This window comes from Gallus gallus, chromosome 11 (assembly GCF_016699485.2).
Source record: "Gallus gallus isolate bGalGal1 chromosome 11, bGalGal1.mat.broiler.GRCg7b, whole genome shotgun sequence".
Taxonomy (NCBI): Eukaryota; Metazoa; Chordata; class Aves; order Galliformes; family Phasianidae; genus Gallus; species Gallus gallus.
In genome coordinates this window covers 2,401,882-2,420,846 of record NC_052542.1, presented here as the reverse complement: position 1 = coordinate 2,420,846, position 18,965 = coordinate 2,401,882, and the positions used below count along the sequence as shown (strand labels likewise).

General features: G+C 49.0%; 2 protein-coding genes across 9 annotated transcripts in view; both read right to left on the bottom strand.

Annotated features, from left to right (window-relative positions):
• The window catches only part of PHAF1 (phagosome assembly factor 1), a 40,612-nt gene extending 32,554 nt beyond the window's left edge, over window positions 1–8,058 (bottom strand). For all 5 annotated transcript variants that reach the window (XR_006931143.1, XR_006931145.1, XR_006931144.1 and 2 more), the window contains exons 1-4: window positions 7,997–8,058; window positions 7,661–7,768; window positions 4,070–4,152; window positions 760–843 (exon numbers count right to left, since the gene is read on the bottom strand). Coding sequence is in view for 1 of the 5 variants with exons in the window: in NM_001030565.2 (NP_001025736.1) it covers window positions 760–843; window positions 4,070–4,152; window positions 7,661–7,724 (231 nt within the window). In the remaining 4 variants the exon portion in view is untranslated. The remainder of the gene's footprint in view (window positions 1–759; window positions 844–4,069; window positions 4,153–7,660; window positions 7,769–7,996) is intronic.
• A 5,145-nt stretch (window positions 8,059–13,203) lies between these two features.
• CBFB (core-binding factor beta subunit) overlaps window positions 13,204–18,965 on the bottom strand; it is a 42,503-nt gene continuing 36,741 nt past the window's right edge. For all 4 annotated transcript variants that reach the window (XM_046899379.1, XM_046899378.1, NM_204570.4 and 1 more), the window contains exon 6: window positions 13,204–15,353. In XM_046899379.1, coding sequence (XP_046755335.1) covers window positions 15,331–15,353 — 23 coding nt within the window. In that variant the 3' untranslated portion in view covers window positions 13,204–15,330. The remainder of the gene's footprint in view (window positions 15,354–18,965) is intronic.

Genomic DNA, 18,965 nt, shown 5'->3' with positions numbered 1-18,965 from the left:
AGCAGAAGCATCTGAACAGCTTCAGCTGCTGCTATGCTCTTCAAATGATTTGGAGAGAAATGTTTTGCTGTTGTTTGTATCAAGTAAAGAGAAGGCAGTTGCAGCTCCTGCTGCTGCAAAGCCTGCAAGTATGGATGCAAGCACCACACTCTAAAGTTACCTCAACGGTAAGCACAGATTTTCTGGCCTCTCATTTAACCCCACACTTCTGCTTTCAAATGCTGAACGTCCAACAGCTTGGCAGCTGCAGCAGAGCACTCGCACACCATTAGCCCCATCAGCCCCAGGCGCTGAGCAGAGAACCATGCTCAGATGGCTGTTTGTCAAAGCCTGAATCTGTGATCATCCCAAATACTGAGGAAGTTAGATAGAGAGATTTGAAATGCTGCAGTTATGAAAACTTTTTAAAATGCTGTAGTGATTCAGCTGTATCTCTGCAGTCCCACAGTGATCCATTTCACATCACTTTCATAACAGACTTTTGGAGATCATAAATGCCACAGGAGGTTAGCAACCATCTGCCCTTTATATTGCCTCTTAACTACATACAGCATCCTAGAGAGGCAGAACAGCACTCGGTCACCTGAAAGCAGATGTGGAACTGCAAAAAAGAATTGCAATTCATTATCACAAAGCAGCACTAAATATGGTACATTAAATGCATAAAAGGATCACACACTTATTTACACCACTTTAACTGTCAGTATATCCTAGGGTTATTTTTGCACTCTTTTCTTTGCAGGAAGGGTGTTTTATTACCTTAAGTCTCTGATTGAAAGCATCAAACAGCAGTTTGATTCCATCCTGAGTCAGGTTAAGGATGAGGTCGTGGCTAAGAGGTGACTGCAAAACAAGAAAAGCTGTTAGGCCTGTAATTTCAAGGCTTCTCCGTTCAGATATAAAAATCAGCATACGACTGGGTTACCATGGAAAAAACAAAACTGCCTCAGAAGACAAGTGTGTTCAATGAATACGTATAATGCAAATACATTTGGCCAAAGCTTCCGATGCCTTCAGTTTCCTTACAGCAACAAAGAGGGTCACTGAATCTTGCGAGAACTCCCAGAAAGGCATCGGTCCATTAAGTTGAGAGGGAAAACAAGCATCCTCAGAAATGAACACATCAAGCTTAGTGCCACACACAGACATCACACAGGGCAGTCTGCCACAATCCTGGCACACAGAAATAACAGCACATCTCACATCTTGCATCACAACAACAACATCACTTGAAAGGACGGCAAAAGGGCTCTCCACTTCAGAAAGCCAGGAGTGTCACAATTTTCTTCAGGCCTGAAAAGGAAGGCTTCAGACTGTTCTGTGGTGAATTTTGGTTTCCTTAGTTACTGTGAATCATAATAACTCAAGGCCTAATTTGCAGTCCGCTGAAGTCAACAGGAGACATTCCACTGGCTTCCCTGTGTCTGGACAGGCTCCACGCCACCTTGGCCTGCCGCAAAGCTCTGGAAGCAGCTCACTCCTGCATTGGTACAACCCATGCACATACAGCCTGCTGGTCCTAGTTCAGCTATTTGATAGTCTACTACCAAAAACACACTCGCTTTGAAAAACTCCACTTCCATAGCTGTCTGCTCAGAGGAGGAAAGAGGCTACATGAAGGGCTGGTGGCAGTACTCATGCCCTGGAGCTGTTCCAGTTGATTATCTACCAGAAGACTGACACAGAATGGGACATCTGGGGCTCATTCTAGCTTCTGTATGAGCAGCCGCATCATACAGCCCTTCTTATGAATTAAGCAGGCTTGAAACTGCTACTCTACTTCTTTGTTCTACTGGAGGAAGTCTACATTTTGACTGTCAGAACTCTAGTTTTCATCCCAAATTGTCTCATCTCCTTGCTGCCATGCCAACACCGTAGCCTGGATACTTTTGTGCAACTCCCACACCTTCCCAATCCACATTCCTAGAGTCACATTACTAGGTCCAAACGAGCCTGAGGGCTTGTGAGCTCCTGTACTGCTTCCTTATTCCCCTTGCTTGGTCCCCTCACACAATCTGAAGTCCTAACAGCATCCCGCACAGCAGTAATACTTCACAAACAGTTGCTGGCAAAGCTCTTGTGATACAGTCTAGAATTGAAGCAGCACTGCCTTAGAGTCACAGGTCTGAGAAAAAAGGTCTAATTCTGATTCTAGGAGGGTTTAAGTCCCTTACAAAAATGAATTCAGAAAGGCCACAGATAGAGCAAAAAAACCGTGATGCATTACATCTAAAATACAACAGCATGGTAGCTCTGAAATGGGATATGAGCTGCATCTCACTGGTTTCTAAGCAGGCTATTTCAAAACTAATAAGAGCATTACAAGTACTTCTGAGTGGATGAGGAAGAAAAACACAACTGAGGAAAAGCCTGCTAATTATCTTAGCCAACTGCTCCTATACTCTGCTGGTACAAATTTAGTTCTTGTGACTTTCAATGTGCAAAAGAGAAGCTCACATATGAAGAAGGAAGGTGCCAGGCAGCAGGGGGAGACAAGGACCTTCCTAGACAAAATGACATATGGGCAGCCATGCTCCCAGTCTGCACAAAGCTGCAGGAAAATCCATCATCACTGTACTACCCCACCAGCACAATTCCAGAGGAAGGGATTGAGGGAAAGACAGAAAGGCAATTCAGCACCCCAGTTAAAATGAACAAGAGTTAAAATTCTTTATTCACGGAAAAGGGCTCATCAAGATTTGGCACCATTTGGGCATCCCACTTATGTCAAGTTAAAAGGAGAGACGTGGGCAGATTTAATTGCATTTAATTGTCATAATAACTTTTGAAAGGAAATGATTGCTGCCGGAGTTCTAGAATCAGAAATGAGATGGAACAACTTGAAATAAGTAAATGCCCCATAAGAGGCGCAAGTCCATTGTGCCTTCTAGCATGGGACTGCTCACCCTGCAACTCTACAAAAACAAGAGGAACAGCAACCTCACTGCTTATCTAAACAAGCCTAGAAATAATTCTGGAACAAACTGCAATAAGACAACTAAAACACCTCCAAATGCATCAAGTACATGGAGCTACAATTTCAATAACTGAACATTCAGTCATTGTGAAAGCCAGAAATCCACATAATCTGAAACAAAAAGGGTAACTCATCTAATTACACAAAATATGTATCCAGCAGGAAACCACCAGAGCTGAGCTTGTTCCTCAGCCATTCAGTTCTCACTGTAAATGCATGAGACCTCAATCAGTACTTCTAAAATAAAACTAAACATTGGCAGACTTTGTCTTTTTTCTGATGCAAAGATCTACAGCACATGCATATAATCTTCTGACTGAAGTGCTGTTCACATAATGTGCTTGGGGCCTCCTCTACCCCATATCCTTTCCCCTTCCTTCAAAGTAAAGTTGGTATATAATACATTTAGTTGATTCAGCACAATGATTTCCCCTCTAGCCCTCTTTTGGACAAAGTCAAGTGCATTAGGAACTAATAAATCTTCAATTATGAAGAGTGATTAACACACTAACAGATTTAAATTACTGCCATTTCTGCAGGTAGATCTGCAGATCCAAAAAAGCATAAAAGCGTTTCCTCATCACCACCCAGCCAAACACCAATACGGAAAGCAATGAGTATTCAGCTCCAGGCTGCCTGGGGAGAGGGGAGTCCCCATTCCCTGGGGGTGTCCCAGAGCCAGGGGCAGTGGGCATGGTGGGGGTGGGCTGGTGTTGAACCTGGAGATCTGAGAGGTCCTTCCCAACCATAATGATGCTAAGATTTGAATAATATTATAACACCTGACATCAACAATGAAAAAATACGTTAGAACCATCCCTCAAATTAAAGAACACTTCCTTCCTTACAGGGAAAACAAGGAAAGCACCTCACCACTGCATACACACAACTGGTGCCTGATAAACCACTGTGCTGTGTGTTGAGGATTACTACACTTGATGCAAAACTGTTATAAAGGCCACACCTCTGATGTGATCTAGTTCCGTTCTGAGTAATACATGTGCTATCATGACACAGTACCAGTGTGGGCCATGGCACTCTAATTGTAGGATACAATGAGATGAGTGATTTGACCTGACTATCTGTACTCACCTGTTCACTGTAGAGAACCTGGACGTTCTTGATAATGCGACAGTGCTTCTGGAGAATCGCTACAGCCTGAGCCAAAGGCATTCCTGCAAAAAACAACAGCGCCATTTCTCCAGTTCAGAGACTGGCTCACCCCATGTTTGGGCAGAAAGGTTACAGATGAAGCACAGTCATCATTGGCAAACAGTGCATTATGACACATAAGCATGCAATCGACAGAGAAGCCTACCTGACTCACGCTATCAGCACAAACCTGTGCTCTAGAACAGAAAGGCCATTGTTTACCCACCAGCTTGCAGCATATAAGAAAAGTTGGTTTGGCAACCCAGTCAATGATACGACAGCCCGGAGCAAATACCCGCCAGTGTCAATCAGCATTCTCATACACACTCCACAAGTTCCTGGGTGCATTTTATGGTGTATCTTTCAGTCAGGCTCGATAAGCGACCGAGCAGTTGTACAAGAGAGATAAAAATACGACACGTTCACAGCAGCTCTGCTGCTACAGCTGTAGGAAGGCACTTTATCTTCTCAGCTTACAGTTTCTTCAGCACACAGCAGCTTCTAACAGCAAGTGGACGGCAGATTTGATGAGGAAAAGCAAGTGAAGATAAAGATACTCCAACTGCAGCTCCAGGACCTTTCCAAGTGCCATGAGATCGTGCTCCTGGATTTGGCATTTAGATAGAGCACGATCTCACAATTTTGAGGTTTTATTCCTCAGTAATTGCTGCAAGTCAATTATGGTTTAGTTATCTGACATTCTGTTTACATTCCTCACCCTTTTCTTCTCTACTTCTAGTTCTTAAGCTTTAAGCGAACTGCCTCCATTAGAAAACTTCAGCAGAGGAGCTACAGCTACCTTCAGCTAACAGCTTGGGCACTGGGGCTCTCAGATAGCAGCTATGCCCTTCACAGTGCACACACAGAGCACCTCTAGATAATATCTATGGAAAAAAGGAAACTCTTTTCAACTATAAATCACACATTGCTCCCTCCATCAGCACCAGTTCTGCTTTAGCTCTCCTAACACTGAAGGAATCCTTGCAGCACAGCGCTGACCTATGTGCCTGTCACTCCTGTCCAGTGCAGCCCTCCTGGGATTGTGGCATCAAGCTGTGGCACAGTTTGATACATTAGACCCGCAATTATTCCTTCTGTAAATACCATATACAAATGTTTCTGGTGAAACTGTTTCCAAAAGAGTGAGCTAATAGGAAAAACAAAACAGGCGGTTGTGCCTAGAAGTTCGACACCAGAAAACACTACAAATTTCAAAAGACAGTACTCTTTTTGAGTATCTATCAACAACAGTAACAAAACGAACATGTACAGAGGCACACAATTAAGCAGAACTGCTTCCCACTCGCCAGGAAACAACAGCCACTGTGCAGCCTGAGCAGCTGAATGCTGCAGCCTGCTTGGAAAAGACAGTTAGGTGGTAAATAGTATTTCCAAAATGGTACAGCCTCCTGCTATTGTTTATGATTCTAAGACTAAAGACGCTGCTGTGAAAGCTATGCATCCCTTAATCCAGCAGAAGTTGTGTTTCCAAAATAGCAAAGGTGATTTCAAAGCATGAGACTTATTTTCAAAGTCAGTATTTCCCAGATACTTGCAGAACATACGCTCATAGCGAGTGCCAGCAGGGCTCCCTCAGAAATTCACGTGGTGGAACACAAACCCAAGTTGGGTTTGTAGCCCAACATAACTGCTGCAGCCGTGGGTCTGCGAGCGTGCAAACAGCTCACATGATGCCGTTACTCAGAGCTCTCTCATGCTGCACGCAAACAGACATGGGCTGATTTCATTCTGTTTTGCTGAGAATCAAGCAGACTTTGCCATGCAACTGTGCATTAAAGCTACGAACAGGAAGCTAAGTTCTCCAGGAGCAGCCCACAGAATCCAAACATAGAAGGAACAGCGTCCTCCTCTGCCTCCACTAAGAGAGAGCCAAAGGAAGAGTGAGGAACCTGGGGTAGTTCTCTCCACCCTTGTGGCACTGACACCCTGATCCTCAGTGAAAGCACTGCTGGGAGCTCTAGCCCTCTATCTTTCTGAAGAGGTAAGGAGAAGACAAGTCTCAATGCACCAAAGGCAAATGAAACACTGTCAAAAAAGAAAGTATAAAAGGCTGCAGAAACATAAGTGTGCCTTAGAAGTTACATGTCTAACACTAATAACACAGCTATAGGCACTACAAAATAAGGATTTAATTGTTCTCTTTCAAACAGCAGGAATGTAGCCTGAGAGTTGCGGTGACCCAGGCACACAGCTGAGCACCAGACTCAGCCTTGATGAAATTTTTCAAGCTCTGGTCACACAGTGAATCAACAGTGCAGCCAGAAACAGAATCCAAGAACTCATGTGAGAAGTTTTCCTGGCATTTCCCCCCAGTCATCTCCAGTTCAGGGACAACACTGGAAGCCGGTCAGCAGGTCAGGAGTGCTGCAACGAGTGTGGCTGAGAGCAGATTTACATGGGTGCTGAGTGGAACAGTGGGGCAGCACAGATCCCACTCTCAGTAGCACTCCCACTTGCACAGCCAGAGCGGCTCCACCAGCAGGGACACAGCACACAGTGCCATGAGTACAGGGCAAAGTGTCTCAGTGCCGAGTCAGCCTCCTGCTCCGTACCACCAGGTCATGCTAATTATACATTAGACTCATCACGTGGTGGCTATATTTACTCCACGAGTTTCCTCCCTCTCACATCTATGCATGTGTGCACACAGACATAAACACAATATGTAATTTTAGCCATGAGATTGGTTTAACGGGCTCCTTTGGGGGGTTCTTGGGAAAACAAGAGTCACGTCTCCCTTCCCTCTCTTTTCACTTTTCTTTTTTTAAGTAAGGAGATTGGTGGGGGGGGACTCAGTGCAGCATGCACCCCAGCAGTGGTCATTAACACCATTTCAGATCACACCTGTTTTCAGGCAACACCTGACCGGAGGGGTGCAGCACTGTCCACGGCAGAGGGTTGGAACTGGGTAGGCTTTGAGGTCCTTTCCAACCCAACCACGCTGTGGTCCCATGAATCCACACCCCAAACGATCACAGACCTCCAGGCACAGTGCGAGGGCATGGGGAGGCCGTGGCGGCAAGGAGACCACCGAGATTTCCGAGAGTGGGACACTGCGCTGATCGGCCTCCAAAGCCGCTCTAATGCTTCCTCGAGCCATCAGGCTGCACCCAACCTTAACCTCGCAGCAGCCATCGGTGCCTGCTGCCTCCCACGAGCAGCCCCAACTCCAGCCAGGAGCACGGGACACACACACACACCGCGCAGGCCGGCACCGGCAAAAGCGGGGCGGGGGGGGTAGGGGGGTGTCAGGCTGGAAATTAGGACGAGGCGGTGTCCCAGCGGGCGGGGGACGCGGGGGGCACGGCACGGCCCCCGGGGGGAAGGGGGGGGGGGGTGCCTCGGCCCAAGACAAAGGGAGACAGCGACCGGGAGGGGAGGGGGGGGGGGGGGGGAGGGGGACAGGGAGTCGGGAAACAAAGCGACGGGCGGCACTGCGGGGCCGCGCAACGCGGGGGGGGGGGGGGGAAGGACGGAGAGCCGCGCGAGGCTCCGCGGTCGCGGACTTACCCAAGGTGAACTCCCATTGCTCGTTCCCCAGGGAGCGCTCGGGAACCACCTCCAGGTCCAGCATTGGCGCGGAGGCCCCGGCGGACGGGCAGCGGCGGCGCCGGACCCCTGCGGGGAAGCGGGGAGGAGCGGGGGGGGGCCGGCTGAGGGCCCGTGTCCCCCGCCCCGCGCGGCCCGCGCCGTCGCCATAGCGACCGGCCCCCCGCCCCCTCCCACGCCGCCCCCCTCCACGCGGGCGGGAGCCGCCAGAATCCTGACGCACCAGCGGAGCCCCGGGCGTGAGGGGGGGACGCGGCCCCCTCCCCCCCCCCCCTTCGCCGCGGGGCCGCCACTCACCTCACTTGCGGCTGCTGAAAAAGCACTTTGCGGCCGTCGTCAGGCGAGGCCGCGCCGGGGGCGGGACGAGGGAGAGGGCGGGGCGAGAGTGTGGCCACGCCCCATCCGCCTCTCGGGCTGGGGCAGGGGGCGGCTGCTGTGCGGGAGGCTGAGGGTTCGAGGCCCGCGGGATGAGACGGCGCTGCGGTGGGTAGGAGACGTAGGATCACAGAGCATCTCGAGTTGGATGCGGCCAGCACGGATCGCCGAGTCCAGCCCCCGTCTCTTCACAGCACAGCCCGAACCCCATGTTGAGAGCCGTGTCCCAGTGCTGTGCCCGCCGCGCAGAGCCGTCCCCTCACACCCGCGGACCTCCCTTGACGCCGCTCCGCGCCGTTCCGTCGGGCCGTGCCCAAATGCGGCCGTGTGGGAGCCGTGCTGGGAAAGCCAGGGAACAACAACGAGGAAAAACCACCGAGCCCCGATCTCGTTTTTCCGGTTGAAGCAGAGGGGTGTGAAACAAAGGCTTGGGTGGAAATTAGTAAGTGGCACCAGGCAGCTCAGTCGGGCGAGCTGGGTGAGTCATCCCGGAAGAGAGCAGCAAACGAGGTCAGCGCTGCGCGGCGAGCAGACGCTGCGGGGTCCTGCAGCCCCCGGGCACAGCGCCGTGGGATGGCTGGGTTGGAGGGGACCTCGAAGCTCACTCAGTTCCAACGCCCGCTGCGGACTGCACTGCCACGCACCAGATCCGACTGCCCAGAGCTTTGTGCTCCACGGTCCGAGCCCACAGAGCTGCCTGCCGTGCCGAGCCAGGGTGCTTGTGGGTAGCGCGGGCGTTCAGGTGGACAGGGAACGCTCTGGAGGCTGCAGGCAGCAGAGAGGGACCAACGTCCCTGCTCAGCACGCCCCAAACCGCTGTGCTCAGCCCTAGGGGCACACATGGCTGGCGTCACAACAAGTGGCAATACTGGGGCTCCCCCAGGGGCTGCAATGCCACTGGCACCAGGCCCTGCCACAAACACACACTGGAGCATCTCCTTGAGAAGCCATCATGGTTTAATCCCCTCACTGTTTTCATATCATAGAACCACAGAATCATTAAGGCTGGAAGAGACCTCTCAGATCCCCAGGTCCAACCCCAGCCCACCCCCACCGTGCCCACTGCCCTCAGTGCCACATCCCCATGGCTCTGGGACACCTCCAGGGATGGTGAATCCCCCACCTCCCTGGGCAGCTGTGCCACTGCCTCACTGCTCTTTGGGAGAAGAAATTGTTCCTAATATCCCAGCTGAACCTCCCTTGGTGCAAGATGATGCCATCACCACTGATCCTGGGTTAAAGGGAAGAAGCATTAAAAAAACCTGGCAGCAACGAAAGAAACCCACAGTCAGAGCAGGAACCCCGGGCTTCCAGAAACTGGCACAGGCCGTGCCGTTGCTGCTGCCATTCCCAGCCCCTGGCTGCCTGCTGCCCGGCCGGGGTCACAACCCCAGCAAAGGGGCAAAAAATAATGCAAAAGGTACCAGGAGCGACCAGACAAGCAGCAGAACGAGCAGTACTGATGGTGAAGGCGGGCTGCCCTCTGCTGATAAGATTTAACAATGCACATTGCTTTCACAGCTAGAAACACTTCGAAGCGGCATCTGCTAACCGTGCCTGCGTGCCTGGCTTTGGTATTCCCTGTGTGTCTTCCCTCACCCAGGTGCACAGGATCTAAGTGGCACCGGCATCACTTCCCAACCCCGAGAGTTGGGCTCTTCCCTTCTCACCCATCTGTGCCATTTGCAGACCTCAGCCCCTCCAGATGCATTTAAAGCCATGATGCATGCAGGGCAAGATATAAATAGGCTTCGTTACAACAGATGTACCCACTGCTCTTTTATCCCAGAGGCTGCTCAGCATGGGAACAGCACATGCTGCAATGCAGCACGATGATGCCTTGGGCTCCCATGTTTTGGGGTGATGTTTTTGTTCTTCCCAAGTTATTCAGCACAATGCCATGCTCAAGTAGGACGGTGCAAGCAAAATGATGCTTGGTTCTTCCTTTTATCAATAGCTTTAAACAGGGGTCCATGCCCACCCCAGAGGAGCAAGATGCTCCTTCTAGCCTGGAATGGAGCAAGGCCCTGCAGAACCACAGCCCAACTGCCAGGCTGATAGCTTTGCCAAGCTCTTCTTAAAATGGGGTTTTCTTCAGCACTGGAGGCCAAACCTTGGGCAGTAGGAGGCAGCAGCAGCATGTAGCCTGGGCGTATAGATGGACTCAGGCACCAGAATGCTGTGGGGTTCAAAGCAGCAGTGAAAGATGTGCTGCTGCAGGGTGGTGGAAGGAGTCATGTGTTCCATGAGCCCACTGAGACCACATCCTGACAGCCCCTTGCTCTGCAGAGCAGAACCAAAAGCAGAACCAAAAAGAGGATCCGTCCTCAGTGTGGGATCACCCGCCGCAGCAAGGAGGGGATGAGGGGGCTCCTCGGCAGCACCAGGTGGGGAGCAGGGGCTGCTCAACGAGCTGGTGAGAAGCAAGTGGCCCAGAGCTGCAGCTCCCAGCTGGCCCCATGCAAGGCTGAGCTCTTTCCAAGCTCGCAGCCACCAGAGCTTCCCCCAGTCAGTCCTGTCTCATGTAGGCACACTCTGACCCTAAACCCACAAACCTGCCCAAGCCAGGGCAGGAGGAGCAGCAGCACCTCCCTACCACCATGGTGCATCCCTCTGAATCCCTCAGCCCCCCAGCCAATACAGACCGAGACCCTTATTTGGGGGAACAGCTTCTACATCAGCATGGGCAGGGGCTAGGAGAGGCACTGCAAATGCTTTGGAAGAAAGCACAGTGAATAAACAGAAGGGTTGAGATGGAAGGGACCTACAGTGGTTACCAAGTCAGAGTACCAAGTGCAAATCCACAGGAAAGAAATGTGCAGACATCCACCAAGCTGAGGATGACCCTTCCTGCCCAACTGCTACAAAACAGCAGCCCACGGTGCTAAAACTGTACCAAATATTAGCCAGGTTTTGCACATCTGAGCAAAAAGGATATCCAGTGAGGAAACCCAGAAAGAAGTCTTGGCAATGTGCAAGGCTGAACTAGGCAAGATTTGAGCACATTGAGCAGCAAGCAGGAGGAGCTCAATGGCAGAGGTCTGTGGGATGCAGACTGTGCTTCCCAGGCATGGACTGACAGCAGGAGTTAGCTCTCCATAGTAGGACACAGCCCAGAACCGTGACTGTAAGCAAAGATTCACCACAAGGACCGGGGAGGCTTTGCTGCTACTGCCCGGCCTCTCTCCCTCCACCAAACACTGAATCCTCCACTGTCAATCCTCGCTGTCAACTCCACACACCTCCACGAGGAGGAGATGTTTGCATGGAAAGATCCTGCAAGCATTTCTCCACAGTTACAAGCAAGACCTCAATGTATGCATGTTGTAGAGTCACCAGTTTTGGTGAAAAGCAGATTGGTGCCTGGGAACTTATGGCAAACCGGCTTCCCTTAGAGGACAGCAGCCTGGGATGCACAGGGTCACTACCAGGAGCCCTGTGGGCACCACCGAGGAGCCAGCAGAATCTGGCCAGCTTTGGCCAATGGAACCACAGCCATTCCCGTTCTCAGTGTCTCTGCTCCCTGTGCAGACACTTGGGTTTTGCACAGTTGCCCCTTGTGGGGTCACAGCAATGGCTGGGCTTGTGCTCGGCTGTCCTGTGTTTTTTCCCCCACTCCTGAGCTTGAAGAAATGAGTCCAAGGCAATTTTGACATTTCGTTTATCTCAATCTGTAACCAAGAACGATGTTTAATAACGTTCCTAAGCTGTGAGCCTGAGCAGCTGCATGCTGTGCAGCAGCTGATGAATATGCATGGCCTGGGATTTGCATTTTGTTGCAGCGTGGACAGCACAGGAGGCAAATGAGTTACAAGAAGCATCACCCATGCAAATGCGCTGCTCCGCTGTAACTTCTCACTGTAATTCTCATCCTCGAAGCCACTTTCATAACTCACTTATTTGCATTGGAAATGTCCTAACAAAATAGTGTACTTTAAATAAATTGGCCCTGCTTCAGTGCAGACAGGATGGATTCCTGCAATACCCCTACAATAAAGTGGTGTTCCGAATTAAAGGCAGACTGAACATAGCAGTCCTATCAAGATCCCGGCAGGCTGTGGCATTTTGGACATCTTCAAAACCAACCCTCCTCCTTGTAACCTCCTCGCCACTATGTGGATATGGCTCTCGTGAGACACCGAAGTACAAAGGCACAAAGAAACATTCCCGTTTCCATCACTGCCTGCTACAGGAGTGGGACTGAGAGCCCAGAGCAGGACAGCTGCCACCAAAGGGAGTCTGGGAAACTCAGGCAGGTTTTGAAAACCTAACTAACATGGGCAAACAGACCACATCCCAGCTTCTCTCAGGGTAAGGGGCTGTATAACTGCAAGAGGTTGGAAAGAAAGCCAGGAGTTACCATACAACAGGCAGGAGCTCATTGGAGTGACACTGCTTGGCATCTGGTTTTGTTTTCAGAGCTCACTCCTTCCCAGCTGCAGAAGCGCTCCAGGGGCTCACAGACAGCAGGCGGTGTGTATCAGGCACTGCTCCGCTCCATTTGCAGGCAGGTTTTAAAAAGCATGAAATAAGGTTACACTTCATTCTTTTGCATGGAAACGCTTTCAGAGTCTGAAGTTACTAAAACAACTCTGCATGATTCTGGTACGTGATCAGCACTGTCCCGTCGGCTGCTCTAAGGTTTACCTCCTAAAATCCTGCAGCTTTACAGGAGGGCTTCAGGTGTAGCAGTTAACACTCATATCTGCCCTGCAGTGCTTAAACTGTGGATCCTCACCTCTAACATGTAAACCACCTTTCTTTGGTCTTCCAGTCCACAGCAGTGTGACCTTTAATCACAGAGTGGTTCGAGTTGGAAGGGACCTTAAAGGCCGTCTGCTCCCACTGCCTGCTCTGAGCAGGGACACCCACAGTTCCAGTAGCAATCAGAGCCCCGTTCCCTGACCTCGGCTGTCTGCAGGGATGGGGCAGGCTGCACAGAGAGGTGGTGCTATGCCGCTGCCCCACCACCCTGAGCATAAAGAATTTCTTCCTTAGCTCCCCTCTTCAGTGGGAGCCCACTTCCCCATGCCCTATCCCAGCAGACCCCACTGAAGAGCCCAGTGCCCCTGATGCGGTGTCCCCCCGCCAGAGCCCCCTGGTGTCAGAAAGGACCTCACAACAACTCGTTTCGCTACACAGAAGTTTATTATGAAAGTTAAACATACAACACAAAAGGTAGCAAAAGCAATCCTGTAGCTTAAGGCAACTCTTGCAGGAGATGAATCCGAGAAAGATGATGCAACTTCAGTTTAAATAGAAATTATGAAAAATATCAAATTGCATCAATAACTTAAAATGTACTTTAAAAAGTCTTCGCTAACCAGCAGAGGGAAGGGCTGTGATCTTAATGCCAGCATTAAGATATCGGAAGCAGCAGAATGCTAAATGACGATAGGGAAGGTTGGGTATTTACACCGAGATGGCAACGTTAATAGCTGATAGCATCATTTCCTGTGTACTCGTGGCTTAAAACCACTGTCTGAAACGTTAGGAAAACCTTTTAAAATAGATTTTCAGGCTATTCCATCAAAAACACAGAGATGGCAGAGGAGGCCCAGGGCTGGGGCACACCGCGCAGAAACACCTCAGAAATGTTTCTTTGGGGGAGGAAAAACAAAAGGTGGGCACAGAGCATCTCCCAGGTGAGTCACATTTCAGCTGGAATATCAGAGTATTTCTATTGGATGGCATTCTCACAGTGTACAGTTATTGACATGAAGTGAATGTTAAATATTCGCCTGGTTAACATACAAGGGTTCTCCTTCACATTGACATCTGCGTACATTTCTGCAAGACCTCTTTTACACTGATTGCATCACGGCTAACGAGGAACGTAGTTATCTTAGGTATAGAATTTAATAAAGATTTAACTGCTTCTGCCTTCAAGATCATTAACAACACAGTGAGATTAGATCACGTGTTTAAATGTTGCCAAATGACACCACATTTCCGATCGACTTTCTTCAAAAATCAGGTGGATGCAAAGAAAAACGTAGCACAGAACCCTTCCCCACCAACGCCACCCAAAGAAAGGAAATCCACACGAATTAACTCTTCCCCAGCCATACTCTGCCAGCAAACACAGCACTCACTGCGGCGTGGCCTCCGTTTGCATACAATTTAATGGAAGTGTCCTATGCACGGCCTGAGGTTTTCTGCACACAGCCTCATCTCAGCTCCTCACCGTTCAGCACAACTTTACAAAAAGCATAAGATACAAAATATACTCGAAGCAGCCATCTTAACATCTTTCCATACACATCACCTCTGCAGCCCATCGCCTCAGTTCCCACCCAGGCTGTGCTGCTGGGTCAAACCGTAGAGTTGCAGTATCCCTTCGTAAGCACTGTTTAAAAAAATCCCTGAATAAAGCAGAAGCCAGCCTGCGACTTCCCATGAGTTTCAGTAAGGTACTATATACAGCGGTACCAGAACCACCCAAACTCACTGAACACTGAATAAAACGCAAGACAGATTTTGGGGCAGAACGCACTCATGCATGAAAATATGGATTTTAAGATTTGATCGTTTAAAAAGTGGAACCAATGAACTTTTAGCGGTTAGAAGAATACTGCAACTGTAAGGCTGACGAGCCAGCAGTTTGAAACCCGATCCCAACAGCACTGATTCACTGGGTTCAGCTTGGAAGTAACGCCAAATAATGTCAGCAGTTTGTAGGTCTTGCGAATGTAGAAAAAAAGAAATAAGAAGGAAAGATAAGAACGCATATCTAAAATAAAGCAGGAGCACAAGAAGGACAATCAAAACTCCAAAAGCCCATATTAAAAAAATTAAGCTTGGAATGCATTGGCTTCCAGCAGTTTACAAAAAAAAAAAAAAAAAACAGAAACAAAAAAGTTTTTAATCTGTAATACCTTGACCTATTTTTAAGTGACAATTTTTATTACAATTGAGAAAAAAATGTTTTTATAGCTGCATAAGTTTCCATTTCACTAAAATAGTGCCAACAAAAGTTTGCATAGAAAAACAAAATTTCAAATTGCCACTGGCTACATGCTTAACATGGGAAATGCAGGTATCGTAACATAAACATAGTGCAAACCATGGCAGTTCACGGTGGTTCTGACTGCCGCAGGTCAGGAAACAGACCATAATATACCCAGTTATCACAGTTTCTGGTCTTTATTCAATCCTTTGCCAAGTAGAAGCAATGCATGTTGCAGACCCATGGCACTGTTGATGCTGATTAACGTAGTTTGAGATCATCACCACTTCCTAGGTTGGATCCAGGACTAGGGTCTTGTTGTCTTCTTGCCTGCATTAATAAACACATGTTGAGGATCAAAAAACATGACTCAGAAATCATCAGTTCATTTCATAAACATATTAAGCACGCATCAAAAAAACCAAATAGTTTTAAGCCAGAAACTGCATTTCAAGCAGTAACTAACACATTTATTTCTCACAGCAGAACCATCCTCTCCCCCTGGGTTTGACAGTTGTCGTCCCCCCCCCCGAGGGGCAGTGACCTCTGGGGAGCAGAACAACACCACCCCTGTTGTGTTGTGCCTCTGCCAGTGCAGGGCAGGGCTGCAGCCCCACACATGGGCACGCAGCCTCGCAGGCCTCCTACAGCCAGGCTGACATGCTGCCAGAATTGCCTTGACAGTCAGCAGCAGCCCTTCAGAGCAGTAAGGCAGGGCTTCTGTCTCTCCATCCAAAACACATGTTCTTCACTGGGAGATTCCCTTCTTCTGTTAACCTTTCCTACGAATGGTCTCAGGATCCAGGACCAACATTATGGGGGGGAAGGTTACAATACTAATATGGCAGAGTACGTTACATCATCCACAAAGAGATCTCCCCCCAGTATGTGCACATGACAAACATTTAATTTGGCTTTTTATGGAACAAAGAGACATATACCAACAAAACAGTACAGCTTAACCTATAGGTTGACAAACATTCCCATACTGTCTGTCAGTATTACTCCAGTATATACATTCTATTTGGTGTACCTGTGAAGTTAGCAATAATATAAAACTTAAGAAAACTTTGGTACTGATGATTGAATCAATGTATTAAAAAAAAAGTAACATCAGCTCTCCTTTAAATAAGGAGAGCTTTTGACACAATTTGAATGAGCAATTTAAAGAGAAAATTAAGGATAGTCAGTATTGATTAGTGCATGTAAGAAACACTTACTTGCTTTCTCTGCCTGGCAAACAAACGTACTCACAGCTAGCATCTCCACCTCTCCCAGCACAACAATCCCCACAGACACGTGCTGTGGATCACAAGTGTGCTGTGTTTCCTCTGAGGCAGTGAGGACCTGACCTCCATCTGCCAGGAAGGTTTGCAGTAGGGCACAGCAGAGAAGGAGCCTCAGCTGCCCCCACCAGAGACCTTACAGTGGGTAGTTGTGCATCACTTCTTCTGCAATTGAACATTATTGTCCTGGTCTGTTTCAGAGGCATAACCCCGGATTCTGAGTTTTCTCCTCTGCATACAAGCAGGCTGCTTTCAAGCAGCAAACACAGATACAAGTAAATACTTACAAAGCCATTCATATACTTCAATTTTACAGCTGTGCTTTTGTTCTAGGAACACTCACTCCATCCTAGCCATACTTTACAATGCTTTAGTACCAACACTTGGGTGTCACGCTCACAGGGTGCACAGCTGGCACGCTGGCCTGCAGCTATCACCTCAACCCGAGCAGCAGCAGCAGGGTTGTGCTCTCAGCTGCTGGCAGTCATTCCTGCAGGGAGCTCCGCAAGCTGCACCGGCTGCAGCCAGCTGCCATGTGCAGGCTTTCAGAACTGCATCCTTAAACAAAAAAAATAAAAAAAGCAAAGCCGCAAACAAATAGTACTATGACAAAGGAGTGACGCCTCTCTCCTTCAGAAAGCCTTCCGTGCGTTGGTGAAAGACAAGCACAGCCCAAACACAGGCAGCACTACCACGGCCGTTCACAGCCTGAACAGTCCCCGAGTTCCCACGGTGCCACAGAACAATGCGAGCGGCTCAGCCAGCCTGTGACTAACGGTGACACGACGCTGCTCTGCGGTGCTCCCAACCCTTCTGAGTCACACTTACTGACACAGAGGAAGCCTTCCCGCCAGCAGCGGTTACCCCAGCTCACAGCACGTTGCTTGTTCCTCCCCTGCTCGGCTGCAGGCGGCTGCCAGCCCCAAGCCCTTCAGCCGCTGCCAACACCACGCTCTCTAATGCGGGCGGCTCTTTCCCTGCTCGCTTCTCCCTCCCTCCCTGGCCTGGCTGACTTCGTACTGCCAGCACAACTGGCCAGCTTCAGCCATAAGGGGAAGGAAAAGCCCTGCTTTCTTCTCCCATTGAAATACCGAAGCTACATTTTCCTTTCCTGTGCAACAATCCCATTCTGACGCACACAAAGTTCATTGAATAAATCCCCATACTCATCAGCATGTTTCCAGAAGAGAGATTCACTCCTGACCTTCTTGGTGGCGACATTGCCATTATTGCTTTGGAAGCATGGTCGCTATTTTGAATACCACATATGGCAACTACTGCACTCACATATCCAGTACAGAAATCGGACTGATGCAGGATTTTAGCTATTCAGGGGTCAGATCATCCTCTCACTCTGTTCTATTGATGCTTCCCTTAGCCAGTATGACTAGCAACTTGGTGCTCACACATGCAGAGCAGCCCCAAAAGCAGCAGCCAGCATCACTGCTGGTGCACAAACCCACAGACTTCTCAGTTATGTGAGTGATCACATTAAAACAAGCGGGTGTCATCACGCACAGCGCAGGAGATTCTAAATCTTGATGGCGTATTCCTTCCAGCCAATGAAGGACATCTGCAAATTGCCTTCTGTATAGAGACGCAGAATTGTGGGAGACTGTATTTAATTGAGATTTTTACACTTGTAAACCCAACTCATTCAGTTTTGCCTATCAGCCTAACCATAGAAAAGTTAATGATGAAGAACCCCACACTTCCATTTCTTTTTCTTCAAGAGAAAACTCAACTGTGATGTAAAGACTTTCCTGAAAACAACGTGGCTGTTCTGCGTACCTGAACAGACACTTCTGCACTGAGAGCTGTACTAAAGTTAACAAAGGGACAACAGTTCCACTTTGCATATCCTTCTCCCTTTGACCAGACTGTACCAAGATATCTTCTGGTTCTAACTGCTCCCCATGTCTTGTAAGAAGAAACAAAGGCACATGCTCTTTATTAAAGAGCTGCCAAAATCCCAGTGGTGCCCATCTAGTTAGTTTCCAGTTTTGTACTCACACACTTTTCACACTTACTGGAAAAAAAGCCAGCAAGTTCATTCCTACTATTTTCCTGCTTTAAAAGCAACAGAGCTGCTTTTCCAGAAAAGAAACCATATGCACAGTAATTTTATTGTCAAATTTCAGTGAAGACTCCAAGGTAAGGGCATATGGTTGCATTTACGCTCTGCCTAAAGTGGCCTTTTCTTTCAGAACATATGAAAGAATTCACATGATTCATGAGATCACTGCTACTTGTAGGGCTTGCAGAAGCCACTACTGAACGGCTGCCAGATCTGCCCTTTTAGTGATATGCAGGAGGCATGACAAATCACCCTCAAATGTACTGAAAGCACTCACTGCAGTACTTCATAGGAAGCATATGTGGATAAAGGTGTAGTTCTGCATTTCAGTAAGTGGGGTTTACTCCTTCGTGCTGGAACGACAGCTGTCTCTCACTCAGGAGCCCTCATTTACTCATGTGGCACTACTGTGCAGGAGCACGAACACAGTAGACATGCGTTCTGCCAGTCACTGCTCCACCAAAGTGCACGGGCACAGCATGCAGCCACATCAACAGCACTCAGGGTGCTAAGAGCACCACGTGCATATGCATCTGAAAATTAAAACCACCAGAGAAGAACAGGAGAAATCCTGCGTGC